This window comes from Bombus bifarius, unplaced genomic scaffold (assembly GCF_011952205.1).
Source record: "Bombus bifarius isolate JDL3187 unplaced genomic scaffold, Bbif_JDL3187 scf7180000007996, whole genome shotgun sequence".
Lineage (NCBI taxonomy): Eukaryota > Metazoa > Arthropoda > Insecta > Hymenoptera > Apidae > Bombus > Bombus bifarius.
Genome location: NW_022884376.1, coordinates 646,374 through 661,418, shown reverse-complemented (window position 1 = coordinate 661,418; position 15,045 = coordinate 646,374). Strand labels below are relative to the sequence as shown.

The following is a 15,045-nucleotide window of genomic DNA, read 5'->3' as shown; positions in this document are numbered from 1 at the left end:
GCATCTATCCACGAGTAAATAACGCAAAAGCGGGAAAAAAAGGAGGAAAAAGAAAAACTACACGTAAAAATCATATACGATCCACTGCAGGCCGTTACAAACGTTTCGTTTATTTGTTAGCTAAATCGTTTCAGAGTGCTTCGATTCGAAAACGATTCGATGAACGTAAAGTGCGCTCGAATTACCATGGCAAGTTCGTAACATTGAAAATTTCATAGCGCGCTAGGTAGGAGAAATATCGAGTCCTGGTCGCAGGGAAAAAAAGCGTTTGCCGACGAAGAAAACGAAGGGGACGATACGAAAGTTGGAGAGACTGTTCAAAGTCCGTGGTCGGTCACGACGTCGTTGGAAAACACGGAACTCGAATTGGCCCGTGCGGTTGCCGGCACGAACGACGAGAAGAAGATCTCGCTTGCGCATTCCGTTCGTGTCCGTTCGCGTCTCGATCGAGAAATCGAATTCTGGTTAGGTGGTCGACCCTGGAGGGCGACATCTCCGTCTCTGACGTCGGAAAAGGCTTCGTTGAAAAGCCCATCAACCGGTACCGCGTCGCTTTCACGATCATCTCGCAGTCCCTGCTACTTTATCGAATAGACCGGAGGGAAGTCCATCGTGCTGATTCGCGGCGCATATTGATTCGAAAGGTTTCTTCTTCGTGTGTAGCCTCCTTACCGCCTCGCCCTCTCCATTCTCCGAATCCATCGTCCCCTCCTTTTATTCCTTCTCTTCTATCTCTCTAGCTCGCGCCTCGATACCTCCGACTTCCGTTTCGGCTAAATCGTGATTAGATTGCGGATGCCTCTTCTTTCATTATCCCTCGCCCTGCCCACCGACTCTCTACGAGGCCTCGGTTTCACGAAACTCTCTTACGAATCCCGCTTCGGTAACGTTTCCACGAACGATACGGTACACGATAGATACGCGATAGTTACACGATGAACAGATATTATATTGCGCAAAATTTACAAGTACAAAAACGTAGAGAAGGTGTGTATCGTACGCGCTATAGTGTCTAGCAAACGGAAGAACAAATCTATATAGAAACGTGTAAATTGCGTCTCTTTAGTTACGTTCGTAGAGTTACGTAAAGATTCGCAGAATTATCTATGTGATTTATCGATGCAAACTATGTCATTAGAAGCTGTGTATAGCTAATGATATTTGGATCGTGGATACCGACGTTTCTCTGATGCTCTAGGTAGGTAGCGTCGTCGAAATTGATGGGCCATCGAGATCGAGACGTTTCACTTTCTCGGTATCTCCGTTATAGCAGATTGTCCGGTTAATCGGTGCCACCGATGCTCGAAGATAAACCGCGATATTAAATCGATCGAAATATAAAAAAATATGTTTAAAGGGCGAGAATAGGGCGAAGAAGGTCTAAATGACGGAGAACCGTAAACGGAATCGACTTTAAAAGCGATTAACGTTAGGTTGCTCGGCTTCTTTCCGAATTATTCTTTTTCCCCCCTTAGTGGAAAAATTCGGTGTTATCCTCGTTCCTTTGTCGTTCGCGTAACACGCTCGTGGAAGATCGAGGCTGTTCGGGCGGGGATAACCGAGACCCTTTCAGGCTCTAGTTTAAATGATAATGGGCAAGGCACACCGGGGACACTTAAATCCTCCCTTCTGCTTTCCATAAATAATTGAAGGTGGAAATGGAGCGGATTCCCCGGTGTATTAGCCGACGCTCCGCCACCCAGAATAGAGTTTCGTTTTCCGATTGCGATCCGATAGAGACTGCTTGGCTTCTTCACAGCCTCCTTTGAATAATTAAGAACCTACCCAGAAGCTTTTTGAATTATGCAACACGTTCGATCACCGATTCGACGATCGAGACCTTTGCCCCGTCGATTCCGACACCGATCGTCGAGCGTTTTCCATTTCCACGATTCTAGAAATCTGTTGTAAGAAAATGGAGAGTGCCGATTTGTATCTTTCTTTTTCCTCTTTCTTTGCTGTAACGAGATATTTCGAATAGCGATCCTTATCCAGAGTCTCTCGCGTTGAAAACGTTTTTCGCGATTTACCGTGAAACGAATTTAACGCCAGTTGCCGCGTATTTTTGAGAAATATATCTGGTCAAATAGAAGGAAAAACGTGGGTTCGCGTTTAAAGGATCGAAAGATTAGGAAACTAGAAACGCGGATTCGCGTCTCAACGAGACGTACGATCGTGTATCGATACGTAACGACGAGCTGTGTGTACAGATTCGTTGGGTACACGACCTTCCCCTACTCCTTGGAGCGAGTGTCTCGGATCAGAGCGTGTTTTCAAGTCAGATGGTTCGGGGTTTTGGCTCGACGTTGTCGATGCTGATGCCGACGTTGTTGTTCCTGTTGTAGTTGTCGCGGATATGCTCGAGGCTCGTCCGTCTCGTGTTACAAGCACAGGATACACTCTGGTCGATCCTCCCAAGCACATAAGGTACACACCGGGCCAACCTCGTGCTCATTCAGGATTTAATTGGTATCAGTTACGCCTTAACCATGTTGCGGATACCGGCATACGTTGCATTTCCTACCCCCTTATTAGACGTTCGAATTAATTGCCTTTGAGAACGGCTCCGACCGCTTACGGCCACGTCGCTCGACAACGAATCGCGCCCACCCCTTTTATCAAACTTTTCCACTCGCCTTGGCAAATCGAGTTAAAACATTTTGCTCGGTATTCCAGAGAAAAACTACGCTTATAAACTATCTCCGCGAGATTCTTACCCGAGGTGGATGAACGTTGCGAAACGTCGAGATGAAACGCGAAAGAAGTAACGATGTAAAAGCTATCGTTGACGAAGCACGCTCCAACGATAGAAGAATACAATGGTAGGTGGTTTTTTCGCTGGTTCTTCTCGCAATCTCGTCGGGTTCGGGCGGGGACAAGCCGAGAGACCGCGAAAACCGTTCCTCTTAACAGCGTAACGCGTATTATGTTTCGGCAAATATTTGCCAACCAGCCGAAAATCGATTCCACCTCTTTTTTCTCTCCTACTTTTATCGTTTCTTTATCGTTTCCGGCTTTCGTTCGCTGGCATCGAGCACGAATCTCATTTGCCGAGAGTCTTAGAGACGCGGCCGGTTCTCCTCTTTATCGCTTGTTTGCCCGCTTTCGTTCTCCTACCAATCCGTAGATCGTGCACGCGTCGCAGCTTCGATCCCTGTAGTCGCTCCTCTCCTCCTTTCCTCGAAGCTCGCGATAAAAAACGTTTCTACGAATAGAGACTTTGCAAAGTTGCGTAACTCGTGACGACGCATTTGCCCGTGTATCATCCAGCTCGAAGGCGAAACACGAACGCGTTGGTGGAGATGGAGCGTCGTCGAGGTCGATGGCGGCGGCCGATACGAGGAGAACCGGTTGGTCGATTTAGTCGCGCGCGATGACTGCTGACATCACTGTCCGCCTGTCCGCCTATACTGTGGTAATTATTCGTCGATGGTCTCGAGATCTCGAACCCCTTCACCGTGCCTTTTTTCCTCTCTCGACTCGTGCCCTCCGCCAAGTCGGTGAATAACGAATTGCCAAGATCGATGGCAACAACTTTGCTCTTCTTTCCTCGAGGGTATCCTGGCGTGTAGCACGCCATCCACGGGAATATTACCGTTCCGAGTGAGATTACCGTTCCGCCGGAGATATACGACGTCACGGAGAAAGCTATCAAATCGGCAAAGTTCGCGCGTTCGAAAGAAGATGGTGAGATCGAGCGGTTTTAATCGTCCTCCTCTCGCAACGTCGCGCGTTTTCTTTCGCTCCGAGTCGTCGCTCCGCCAATGGTCGAGGAACTCGTTCCTCTTCCACGATCGAGAAATTTCGGACGAGAAATTTTTCCGACGAAAAGAATCCGACGAAATGTTCAGCGTCTGTTTCTCGTATTTACCGTGGAACGATAAACGTTCGATGATACTCGAACTGGCGTGCTCTCTCGGTCGAGGGCGGCTCCTCGTGAAGAAGTAAAAAGCCGCTTTCATCGTGCTCGTTTCTAGTTCCGGAGAGTGCTCGGAGAACGATACTCCAAAGAAACGCGTTGTATAATTTTAATTGATAATTCTTTCTTTACTACCTCCGTAATACCTATGGTATTTCCTTTCGCCTCGCTTCTTTTCCCCTTTCTTCCTTCTCCCTCTGTCTTCCCGACCGAGTTCTCTCTTTCCTCTCGCCACCCTCTAACCTCCGAGTCCACTACCGAGTAACGAATCTTCGCGCTTCCACGGATACCGTAACGCGAAACGGCTATTTATACGTCTTCTGTTCGCGCATAGAATCGGCTAATGTAATTAAATAGTTAATTTTAGATTAGATTCTTATTCTTAGATAATGCGCAGCTCCGCAGTCGCCGACCTACGATCGATTCGAGTCTCCGAGATTTATATCTTTTCGATTTTCTTCGATCGAACGATACGCAAGGATTTTTTAGATTTGAAACTACCACGACGATTAGACGACGTAGTTGCGATTCCGCGGCTTTCCATCGTAACATTCATGTGTAGAATATCGCAAGGTTTCGATATACCGGATATTTCAAAGGTAATATACAACGGTTGTTTTTCGGATTATCCGCAGCCGCGGCAACAGGATTCGCCTCCAGATACAAACATCGTACTTATGTACATACATCGGAAGGGGATTTCGAGAAAATGTTATCGAACCGTTCTTCGCTATTCTTCGACCACGCGATATAGCCGCGTGATGTTCGCGTTTCGAGAGCTGTTCGTCGCTGGTATAAGAGGCTTCCCTTGGATTAAGAATCTTAAGAGAACTCGACTTTAAACGTTCTCTGTAACGCCGACCGAGGTATTAATAGCTGGTTGAAAGCCAGACATTCGTACGCCAGTCGAAAGTTACCATACATTTACGAAACAGAATTGCTGGTTAATAAGCGATTAAATTCAACGATCTCGAATATTAGCCGATTTTAAAGGAAATCATCTGGAAGAATCGTCTCCGTTGATCGAAAGTAACGAGCTCGAACGTTGCTGAAATTTTGTTCGCTGTGAAAATCTCCGAACAACCGCTGTTCGAGTCTCGTAGACCAAACGCGCGATACAGGAGCCCAACGTAATGTCGCGGTGGTAGGATTCACGCGGGAGCAGCGCCATACAACGGTATACGTACACGATCGCGAGCGAATCGAGAGAGCCACGAGGGAATGAAAGTGTCACCGAGAAACAGAACGAAGAAGTTGACAGACTGGAAACCGAACGAACGGGGCGAGTCTTCTTCCTCGCTCCCTTCCCTCGCGTTATTCGCTCTGCTTTATCCGAAATTCCCTATCTGGCAATGACGAACGAGAATTTTGTCTCCGCTAATAAACACCGACACAACCCTGTCGCTATCGAAATGGTTTTCAACGTGGAAAGCTATGACGCTTCTACGAACGCTCGTTACGCTACATCACGGCCGATAACGAAGGAATACGTTCCATCGTGCGCGAAATTCCAAGTAAATAAATTAGCGATAAGCGATTAAGAACCGGCGAGCGAGTCCCCGAACGCGCGTCGGTTATTCGTTCGAACGCGAAACGAAATCCATTGAAACGGCTTTCGGAATGTAACGTCGCTGAATAAACCGTAACGTACGTACCGATAATCCTCGTTAAAGCAAACGTTGAAACGCTCGAAACGTGCCGTTCGTTTCATCGAGATCGTTGACGTTTAATTCGGTCGCGATACGCGGATAACGCGTCCCTGAAAATGCCGAGAGCCTGGCGTTTCTTTCTGTTCGCGATATCCCCCGAAGAATAGAGATCGGTTGCAAGATTTCTCGAGGGATGAAACGTTCATTTTGACGATGAGCTCGCGCTCGGAACAAAGTTGCCGAAAATTTCCGCTCGAACGGTTTCTTTCGCGACGAACGACGAAAAGTCGTCGGCCGTCGACGTAATCTCGTGCTAAAATAGTAATTTCGCTAACGCTCGAGCGATTCGTTCAAAAGGATTACACGTTTAAATAAAAGGCGAGTAAACTATATAAAGTATGTTACGAGGGTAGCGAGACCCTGGTGTTTTGGCGAAGAGCGGTACAGAGGCAACGATCGCAAATCCTTGTGTATGTAACTCTCGTTACGTGGAATAGCGGTTTCGATGTAAAGGGATTTGAAAATCGGTCTGGCAAACACGAGAGAAGGCGGGAGAAGGCGGGAGAAGGCGGGAGAACACGGGAGAACGCGAACATTTACGTCACGCGCGATCATACCGTACGCATTATTGTTTAACCGGTATTATTCGTGTTGTAATAAAACTCGATGCGGTTTGAATAACAATTGTACGAATATGAACTAAAGCCGATACCGTTTGACTATTGTTTGACCGGCCTCGTAACCGCGTTTACTATAGGTAATGATTGCCTAACGAAACGGTTGCTCGGTACACGGTACGCGCAGTTAGATCAAATTTACCGAGCAGCGCGAATGGAATTGCCCGGTGTGCAGGACGAACCGTTTACGCCTTGCTTTTCAGTTTTCGTTCGCATCGGGTGTTACGTAAACAAGCAGAAACGTACAAAGCATAGCGCACAGCGACGAAGGAAGGAAGCGACTCGCGAACGATCGACCGGTTCTCTCGAAACTCGCTGGAGGAAGGAACGCGAACAGCGTTTAAATTTTCATTCGAGACGCCGAGACGAAGACAATTCCGAGGTTGAAAATTTCACACGACCGGAACAAGCGGCAAAGCATTTATTGCGTTTACTTACTCGGTTCAGCGACATTTGCATTTGTTTTGGCTTCGAGTTACCGCTGCTGGCTCTTCCTACCGAACTTCCAGTCCTGAAAGATGAGAATGGCGAAAGCATTAGCGTAATTGTCCTCGAAACGAGAAAGCGAAGGTGGGTGAAAATAAAGAAGAGGATGAAGAGGACGCGGCAGAGGGTGGGAGGGGACAGGCAGCGGACAGCGAACTGCGAAAATAGAGCTCTTACGAGAGTCCACGTTCCGCCACGCTTTTTGCTCGCAATTTTTCTTCCTACGTTTCCATCGTTTCGCCATACTCCCGGCAACCCGCTCGGTTTATTTCGCTCGATCCTCCTTGCCACCGACGTCTCTCCCCTTCGAGAAAATTGAATCGAGCTTTACCTTCCGCCAGCTGTTTTATTAGCGAGTCAATTTTTTGCAAAACCGGCCGAATAAATATTTGACAAGCTTTCCGTTCGCAGTCGGATAAAAGACAGTTTTACCGTTCAATTTAATTTCGCTAATTTCTTTCCACCGCTACCCGATAAACCGTAAATCGAGTAAATCGCAGCCAGACGAACGCAACCGCGCGTACGTAGCGTGTCGTTTTCTCGAAATTTCTTCTCCTTCGAAATTTTCCCGAGATACTCGGACTCGTCGCACCTTATGTATCGCCGCCGTTTCCCCGGCATCGTTTTTCTCCTTTTACATTAATACGTTCGCGTTAGCCGGATAGTTAATTGCACCCCAGCGGATGAAGGCAAACGCGGATGTAAAATCGCAGCTTGCCTCGTGTTTCAGGATCATCCGCGTCCCTCGAAAAAAACCCTCAGATTACGACCAGAAGTAATCCTGAAAAATTACGTCTGCAAAAATTACCTAATTTATATTACCGTGCTTCTGTTTTTGTTGTCCGTACAGGATGGAATTAACGGTGTAAAACCCAAGTAGAAATTTTACGGCTCCACCTTCGCCACCCCCACTCCCCTCCGTAGTTTCGCCAAACTTGGAATTTTCGTTCTTGAAAATCTACGCGCGATAGACGACAAAGCGTTAGAAAATACGTACGACGCGGGGCCTAAGTGGCAGACGGAGTCGAAGGTTTCGAATGATTCGAGGGTGGCACGAGCTGCTGCGAACCGGTAAACGACGGTTTGCAAAGCGATTCTCTCTCGAGGAAATTATCGTCAACGCCGACGCTTAAAACAAATATCCCCAGGCTCTCGAATAGTCGGAGACCGTGGTAAGCCAGAGCGGGCTGCGAAAAGTCGCGGAGTCAAGGAAAAGAGCTTAAAAAGCTGAAAGTTCGGTCTCGTTCCACGGTCCAACTTTTCCACCGCCTCTCTATAACCAATCTCCCGTCCCTTTAGTACCATCTTTTTCCCCTTCGTCGCTATTGCACGCTCTGTCTTTCTTCGCCTCTCGGTTCTCCCACTATCGTTACGCGGTAAGATTCGTCGTAATTTTTCCGCGAGCCAGATAAACCCGCGGTAGTTACCCGGTCAGATGCGCGAATCGTCGTCGCGATAACTAACCGAGATGTTACTGGTACACTTGGGGGATAAAAGAGAACTGCGAAAAACACGTTTGCCGAATGGCAGAGGTTGAGAGGTGGTATTTCGCGGAAATTTTAGCGCAAATACCAATGTAAATTCGAACGCAAACGCAAACGCGAATAGGTTCCTTTGTCCGACTATCGGCGTATGTCGAGGCGGGGAACGCGTTGCGGTCCAACTTCGATTAAATGGACCGCAACTTGTCATTTTTCGATCGTCGATTAGCCCGGACCTTCGTTGTTCGCGATTTCAATTACACGCTGCATTAACCCCGCCATCGTGCACGCGTGTTTCGGAAAATCCGCCAGCGAAACGCCATGAAAAGAAGTTAATTAAAAAACCTTAACATTTTCACGCGACTACTTACGCTCGCTCGTTCAATTTCGCGCAACATTTTTCTCAAACGCGTACCGCCGACCGAAAGGTGTACCGTCCCCGTACGATAGAACAGCAACGAGAAAAGCTGAAACCGTCGCTCGCCTCTTTTCCCTCCTAACTCGTTGCATCCTCGTCGCCTCTCTCCGAGGCTACATATTTCGTTAACCCATAAATTTTTGCTCGTTCGTTAGCGCTTCTCTGCGACAAAAAGCCAACGTCCTCGTTTCTAAAATTCGAAACGCGACCTATTTACGGCGCGTTTACGACGCGTTTATCGGTCGACCGCCGGACAAACGGGGTAAATTCTCGATGAGCGGATAGGCCGTCGGTCGCGGACTAATCCTTGTTTTCGCGGTTTGCCGAACGAGACCGGAAGAAATAAAGTTGCGCGGGATAAAAGTTTGCTTTGAGGAGGGGGGGGGGGGCGTGCCAGGGAGAAAAGGTGAGCGGCGAAGGGTAGGAACGGAAAGGGGAGAAACGGGTTAGGGGCGGGTGCAGTGTCGAGGGTGAGTCGAATGAAAAATACAGGGTGGCGCAGTTGAGCTACGCGTGCACACACACAGCCGAGCCAGTGCTCCGACTAAACAACCTCAGGGTATAGATTTATAGATGGACGATACCCGCTGGGAAATCAGCATCGTCTGCGCTTTCAGCGATGCCGAGCCGTTGCTGAAAATGAAAAAGCACGAACTTTTCAAGTTTTCATTGCCGGCCCGAAGGGTTCCTCCACTCGTTGCTTTATGGTGTCAGGGATTTTTCCGAACCGACGGATCGTTTAAACAATGTAAGCCTGTGTGGAACGCGCCGACGTTCGATAAACCGTCGCCGCCGCTCCCTTCTCGACCTTTCCTCGTCGATACACCATCTTCCTTTCTGTCCTCGGAGATTCGTTTAACTTTTTTCATTCGGATCTTTCGGATGATCGCGTATCGACCGACAAATCGAAAGGCCGTGCGAAAACTTTCGCGATGCCAAACTCGCGGCTACCTTCGCGAATCAACGCCGTCTATCGGACAACAGCCAACCAAGCCAGCCAAGTAGAACGATCTCGCTCTGGAAATCTCGAAGTAAAATGTTTCGCGCGATCAGGTATATCCGCGAACCTTATTTTTCGCGCGGACGCTGCTTTTAACTCGAATGCATATGAAAGTGAAATTCACGACATTTTGCGTAATCGTCGAAGATAAAGCGACGTTCGATGTTTTAACGGTTCGTAAACCGTTTCTGTTACAGTGTTCCGGAGCAGCTTCGGGAGACTTCTCGGAGCGTGTGGCAGCGCTTTTACACTCCTCTTCCACTCAAGACGACTGCTAGTCCTCGTCGAGATTCCTCCGAGCTGTTCTACTTTCCTCGCACGAAGAAACCGATGGAAACGCCGAAAAAAACCGTAGCGCGTCGCAGCGCTCGCAGGGCGTTCACGATTTTCGAGCTAACTCGTAAGCTTTAACGCGGCTCGGGCTAATGATCGCGATGATCATGAAACGATTCCTCGTTAACGCTTACACGCGTAAACCGTTTGTAATTAGTCAGGGATTCTAGGCCATGCGGAACGTTCGACCGATCGCTCTCGCTCGATGCGAGAATTTTCCTATTTCAACTCGCTTCGCTTCAACCGTGAAATCCGTTCTCATTCGCCGAGGCCCTTTTCTCGCGGCAAAAACCTCGAACGCGTCGTACTTATCGCGGAAAATCCGTATACCGGCTGATACGGCTACACGGGCTCTTTGAAGCGCGACAACTTTGTTCCTGCTTTTGTCTCTTAATTATCTCTCGATGTGGAAGATCGATGCCGCAAGGCTGAACGAAACAAAAGCGCTCGGGGCGCAACCACCCATCTCCTACACAGGCGACCTCGGATTACTTTTTCGCCATGTTAGTTACGTTTCGAGTGCTCCAATTTCGACGTCTCGGACAACTTTTGACAAGTCTTTCCCATCGCCGCTCGAATATGGCGCGTGAACTCGTTTACATTCGTTGAACCAGCCTCGGTCGAATCGCGCCGCGCGAAAAACACCGTTGGCCAATTAAGCGAGAGAAGAGCGCGTTTTCGCCGGAAACAGTGGAATTTTCTGGAAAATACAACGGCATCTCCGACGCTGCGGATCGCCCGGCGGAGAAAGAAAACGCGTACGCGTTTTGCTCTTTTACGAAAGCGTTTAAAAATGTAACGCTGAAGCTCGACGGGGAACGCGATCGTGTCCGATGGAGAAAAGAATAAACGAAGAAGGAAAAAGAGCGGGCTTGAGAGTAGAAAAAACGAGTGGTAGGATCGCGGCGAGCGGATAAAAAGAGAGAGACAGACGGGGGGAGGGAGGGAGAAGAGGAAACGGAAAGAGGAGAGAATTTGGAAGGACGACACTGGACGGGTAGCTGTGAAGAGCTGGAGCGAACGAGTGGCAGACGGGTAAGCTTGGGAAGCTGTCGCACTCGAGGACGAAAGAAAGCAATGGAAATAAAACTGGCTGGAAGGGAAAAAGTTGGTGGGAAGACGGAACACGGGAAAAAGGAGAAAAATACCTGCACCGTAGCTTAGCGTGGAGATGGCAGGGACAGACTCGAGATCGTCGCGAAACGCTCCGAAACTGCAGATCGATCGTGACGAACCGCTTCGTCGTGACGGACTTTCGTGGAAAAAGCGAACGAAACCGAAACGCTTCGGAGGCCAATCGGCGTCGCATAGGAAAATCAGCTTGGAAGGAATTAGTAAAGCGCGTAGAAAGGAAAGGGAGAACACGTTGGAATATACCGTACGATACACAGGTCTGTGAAAACAGCTGGCACGGTGATTCGTCATAATTAATCATGTTGCAGTCAAGCTGTATCGTTTTATTGGTCGCGTTACGCACGACACCTGTCCTTTAACGGCATTTCGAATTTCCATTTCGCGAGAAATGGCACGCTATCAAGCCTGGAAACAAGCCTGCGAACTCAACGCACCCACCGTGTTTAATTGCGCAAATTAATCGTTACGTTTCATCAAGCTCCTTTTTTATTCTCCCACCGTTCGTCCAATTCACTGCCAGAAAAACTAGTTTCTCGAGTGTTTCATCCAATCGCATCAATTTTCATAATGCCTCGGGTGTCCGTTGACGATCAACGTGTTCGAGAAATATAGCGCGTTACGAAAGAAGAATTTCCTATAGCCATCGTTGCTTTGAGCGCGATAACGGATCACGCAAGGAAAATAGTTGGTCGTTGATGATAATTTACGATACGAGGCGCGATCGCTATGGAAAAATATCGAAACCGTGATTCACACGGAGCTGCAAACGCCCAGTCTGGTTTTAACTTTCGAACGTAAAATTAGAATTTGAGAAAATAGCGCGATACGTGCAACGACGAAACGACACGCTGAAAGCATCGACCTTAGGTAAAACCCAAGATATTCGGCGGTGATAATATCGCCGAGGTTCGAGCGCAAGAGTCTCCAAGTGCGGCGAACGCGTTTGTTTCGTCGATGGGGAAGAGGATCCGAAGAGACGCGACGAACGTTAAAAGGGAAAGCGATTACGAATCGATCGTAACTGAAGGCGATAAAAAGAGAAAAAAGAAGAAACGTCGAGAGAATCGGAGAGTTACGTTCGATATTTACCGCGATTCTTTCGAGACGAGTATAAAGAAAGGAATGATTCATACATCTTGGATAGAACGAGACGTAAGTGGGCACGATAATGAGAAGCGTTTTGTTTTCTGCCCTTCGGTTCTCATGAAACATTGAATAGCTGGAACAAAAGCTACCTGCGAGACGACGATCTCTCCTCTGTCGATCGACGAACACGCCTCTCCAACTTCGAATAGCAGCCAACTATATAGCCTCGCGAGAAAAATGAAACGAAAGGCGGAGCAAAGGAAGGGAAAAGGAGGAACTTTATCACTGCGCGAGTCACGGTTCTCCAGGATGGTTATTCCGCTTTCCAAGATTTTCGGAAGCTCGAGTATTGTTTCGGACCGGATAAAGGACCGAAAGGGCCTGTTGGCATCTGGAATCAAGGCGGAACACGAGCTACGTTCCACGTTCCTCTGCTCCTCTCTCTCCTTTTCGCCTCTCGCTCTCGCGTTCTTGCCTCGCTTCTTTTCTTTAACCCGAATCTTTTCTCGACCGTGGCTCTGCTCCTGTTCCACGTCCTGTATCTTGTCGTATTTCTTTTTAATCTTTCCTTCTATTCCCTCCTATCCGCCTTCGTCTCGAGCTACGCCTCCTCCAACGCCACGCGTCTTTGCTTAGTGTTTAATTTCACGTTGCGACGAACATCTTCGTTTTTTCCCATTCGAGGGAACTCCAACTTTGCGAAATTCGTTAAGGTCGCGTCACAAATGCGAAAAGTCGATTTCCCTTCAAAATTCGTACCGTCGCCGTCGATACCTCGCTCTCTCGACAGGTCAAGCGAGCTGGTTCTTCGGTTAAATTCCGGTTTGTATTCCGATGCGTTCAAGTTCGAATTCCACTATTTCGTTAAAGTTATCTTTGCGAGATGTCGCAAAGGTAATTAAAGCGTGTACAGTATTTTTCGACTATAGCGAACTGACTGACCGTCTATGCGTCTGCGTATATACGTCAGAAACGTTTATTACGACGAGAGCGAGATCGCTTTGGCCTAGCAGGCACAGTCACGCGAGTGCATGCATCGTATGTACGCGTACACGTACGCACGCGGATGTACAAAGCTGGTACAGATGGCGCGTAACCAACGTACTTGATCGTACATACATAGACGCATTACGTAAAAGCGACCGCGAGATCACGTAAATGTAAGCGTTACTCCGCTAAAACCGATCGATCGATCGATCGTTCCTCTCCCATTTACTCGCTCCTCTCGTTCGCTCGTCCAATTCCTTTCGCGAGAAATCGAGATAACGTATCTATCAACGTCCGATGAAAATTTACGTTTCCGTCAACAACAAGGATCCCTGTAACGAGTTCGATCGGAGTAACGCGAAAAGATTTCGCAAGAAACACGCGTACTGTTCGTCGTTCGGTTCAAGGTACTTGGGGGAAACGCGGGTCTAATCGATTATTTCCGACAGATACGATCGTTATAAACTGCGGACTTTGATGCGTTTATTTCGAGCAAGAACATGCATAAAATACGGAAAATTTGACGAATTATCTACGAATCTGCATAAATATCCACGGTCTAACCATAGGTTGTCGAACGTCTGAAATGCCATCTCCTTAGCGACGAACAGCGAATACGTATGCAAGTACAATGTCGTCGGTCGACTCGTTTACCGAACGATTCGTAGACTAACCGATCTTACCGATTACATGGTGCACCAACCACCGAGTTCTACGATCGACGATTATTCTCAACGTTAAGAACAATTAATAAAAGTTAAGGTACAGAGTCACGGCGAAGAGAAAAGTTTGCTCACGGAGCCCAGCTGGTTTCTTCTACTTTTACCTCGTCTCTCCACGAATTGGCGAGCGAACCGAGCGCGAGCGCAGCTGGGTTAAGGATCAGAAGCATCCGATTAAATTGCTCCTGTAAAATGGGGATCCGCAGGTGCGACGCCGGTTAGATGCTTCACCGGGATATGCATATTCCGAAATGGACGATTTTTTATGGCAGCTTAACCCGGCCGAGAAATTGTATTTTTCAAATTCGCTTGCGAGAGCAACGCGCGTCCGACTGCTCGAAATTAATCGGCCATTCGTCGGGAATCGTCGAGTGTGCTCGTTAAATAACGCGCTTTTCTTGCCCGGTTTCGCGATAGCTCGCGTCCGCTCTATTTCATTTCGACAACGACGAAAACAAGCGAAAGAGTAATAATTATGAAACGGCGATTCGGTTTCAAGATCGAAGAAGAAGGTAATTGCCGCGAGAATCGTTCTCGCGATAGTCGAATACCACTCCTTGGAAGGTTTCCCAAGGTAACCTGGAAAATTGTGATCGCCCCTTGCGAACGATCGTTCGATCTGCGCGTTTAAACGTACAATTTCGCGTTGTTTAAACGGTACGCGTAGCTCTCGTACCCGTCGACCTATCAGGAGACTCGATTTTTTAACATTCCTATCGACGGTCCTCGGAAACTGTAGCGTGAAAGTGCATAATCGGAAAGGGTCGAGCGAATCGAGCGAATATCGAGTGGGACGTTACGAGGATTGATATTTGTCGGCGTGTGAGTCGCGAATCGATTCGGCCGACGCTTTCGTCTCTCAGATTTATCTAGATAATTACATTCGATGATTTATAGAGAAACGCGGAAGAACGGTGGAAACGATAGTAGAAATTATCCCAACGACGAGATTATGCGTGTCAAGCGCATATTTATATACATATATCGTATACGCGCTCGCGTAACGCGTATACATATACGATGTATACATATACGTAGCTCGATAAGAACATTCGAACGGCAAAGTATTATAAATATAGATTATATATATATATATATTATAAATAACATATTATAAGTTACTATCCGTTGGAACATATCGCACTTACAACCG

At 47.9% G+C, this 15,045-nt stretch overlaps 1 protein-coding gene across 1 annotated transcript in view; it reads left to right on the top strand.

Moving 5' to 3' along the window:
• Positions 1–10,241, top strand: part of LOC117205990 — a 60,214-nt gene extending 49,973 nt beyond the window's left edge. Inside the window, exon 3 of the mRNA XM_033444890.1 lies at positions 9,828–10,241. Within this exon, the coding sequence (XP_033300781.1) occupies positions 9,828–9,908 (81 nt within the window). The 3' untranslated portion in view covers positions 9,909–10,241. The remainder of the gene's footprint in view (positions 1–9,827) is intronic.
• Positions 10,242–15,045: the final 4,804 nt, after the last annotated feature.